Source organism: Zingiber officinale, chromosome 9B (genome assembly GCF_018446385.1).
Source record: "Zingiber officinale cultivar Zhangliang chromosome 9B, Zo_v1.1, whole genome shotgun sequence".
Lineage (NCBI taxonomy): Eukaryota > Viridiplantae > Streptophyta > Magnoliopsida > Zingiberales > Zingiberaceae > Zingiber > Zingiber officinale.
The window spans coordinates 90,112,732-90,113,839 of NC_056003.1; the positions used below are offsets into that span (position 1 = coordinate 90,112,732).

Consider the following 1,108-nt stretch of genomic DNA (forward strand, 5'->3'; position numbering starts at 1 on the left):
AGACAAACATAAAAAAGACAATATTATTTTTTTTCAGTAACCGCAATAAATGAATCGCAAAGATATATATTTTCCCATGACATATGTATACATAGCACGATTAACCAATTATTGTTTCTTTCTGAAAAAAAACACGAAAAATATCAATCGTATGGGCAAATAATTATTAATTTTTTTTATAAAATTTGGTATAAAATATCAATATTTTTCATTTTATTTTATTTTTTAAAAAATAATTTTAAAACTTTGAAAAAATACGCGGGATTTGTCAGTCAAAGTTCCACAGTGGGATCGAATCCAAAATATCTCCATCGATATCGCCGCCGTCGTCTCTCCAGTAATCCTGATCGGCTACGTTCCAGTGGGCGTCGTCCAATACCAATGGATCGCCGTAGATAAAATCCGGCGGCAACACCTCATGAATCCCTGAGTTGCCCTCTCCGCCTCCGTCCTTCTTCGCAGCCTCCTCGCCGCCGCCGCTCCTCTCAGGCGCAGGCGCCTGCGATAACCTCCCCCATTCTTGCGCGTACCTCACTGCCTTTTCCTTTATCTCGGGCTGGCTCATCCCCTCGGGCGCCTCTATGTCCGGCAGCTGGTCCGGGAAGTTGAAGTAGTGCTGCTCCGCGCGGCCGCGGAGGCAGAGCATGGCGGCGTCGTAGGCCCTGGCGGCCATCTCCGGCGACTGGAACGACCCCAGCCAAAGGCGCTTCCGGCTTTTGGGGTACCGCACCTCCGCCACCCACTTGCCCCACTTCCGCAGCCGCACCCCCTTATACTTTGCCGGCGCCTGGCCAGACCTTTCCCCGGAAGTCTCCCCCACCCTGTCCATGTTTTCGTAATCTAGCGAGCATACTTGCGGTGGTCTATATATATATATATATATATATATATATATATATATATATATAACAAGGGTACGTGTAAAATTATTAGTCGGGATCCTGAAATCGAATTTTTTCAGTTGACTTTTTTTTTTTTCAAAAAAAAAATCAGTTTGGACCCACTTGTTTTGTTTTTCTATAATCAATGACATTTCTTAGTCAATTCCCCAAAACATATTTTAGCACAAAATTCGTTAATCTGAATTTTCAGCATAAAAAAAGTTTCA

General features: G+C 43.3%; 1 protein-coding gene across 1 annotated transcript; it reads right to left on the reverse strand.

Annotated features, from left to right (window-relative positions):
- Positions 1 to 268: 268 nt before the first annotated feature.
- LOC122023139 (ethylene-responsive transcription factor ERF011-like) lies at positions 269 to 829 on the reverse strand. The gene has a single exon (XM_042581229.1). It carries the CDS (start codon positions 827 to 829, stop codon positions 269 to 271), a length of 561 nt encoding a protein of 186 aa, XP_042437163.1.
- Positions 830 to 1,108: the final 279 nt, after the last annotated feature.

Coding starts and splice junctions, on each gene's coding strand:
- LOC122023139 (XM_042581229.1), bottom strand. CDS start 829: ATGGACAGGGTGGGGGAGACTTCCGGGGAAAGGTCTGGCCAGGCGCCG.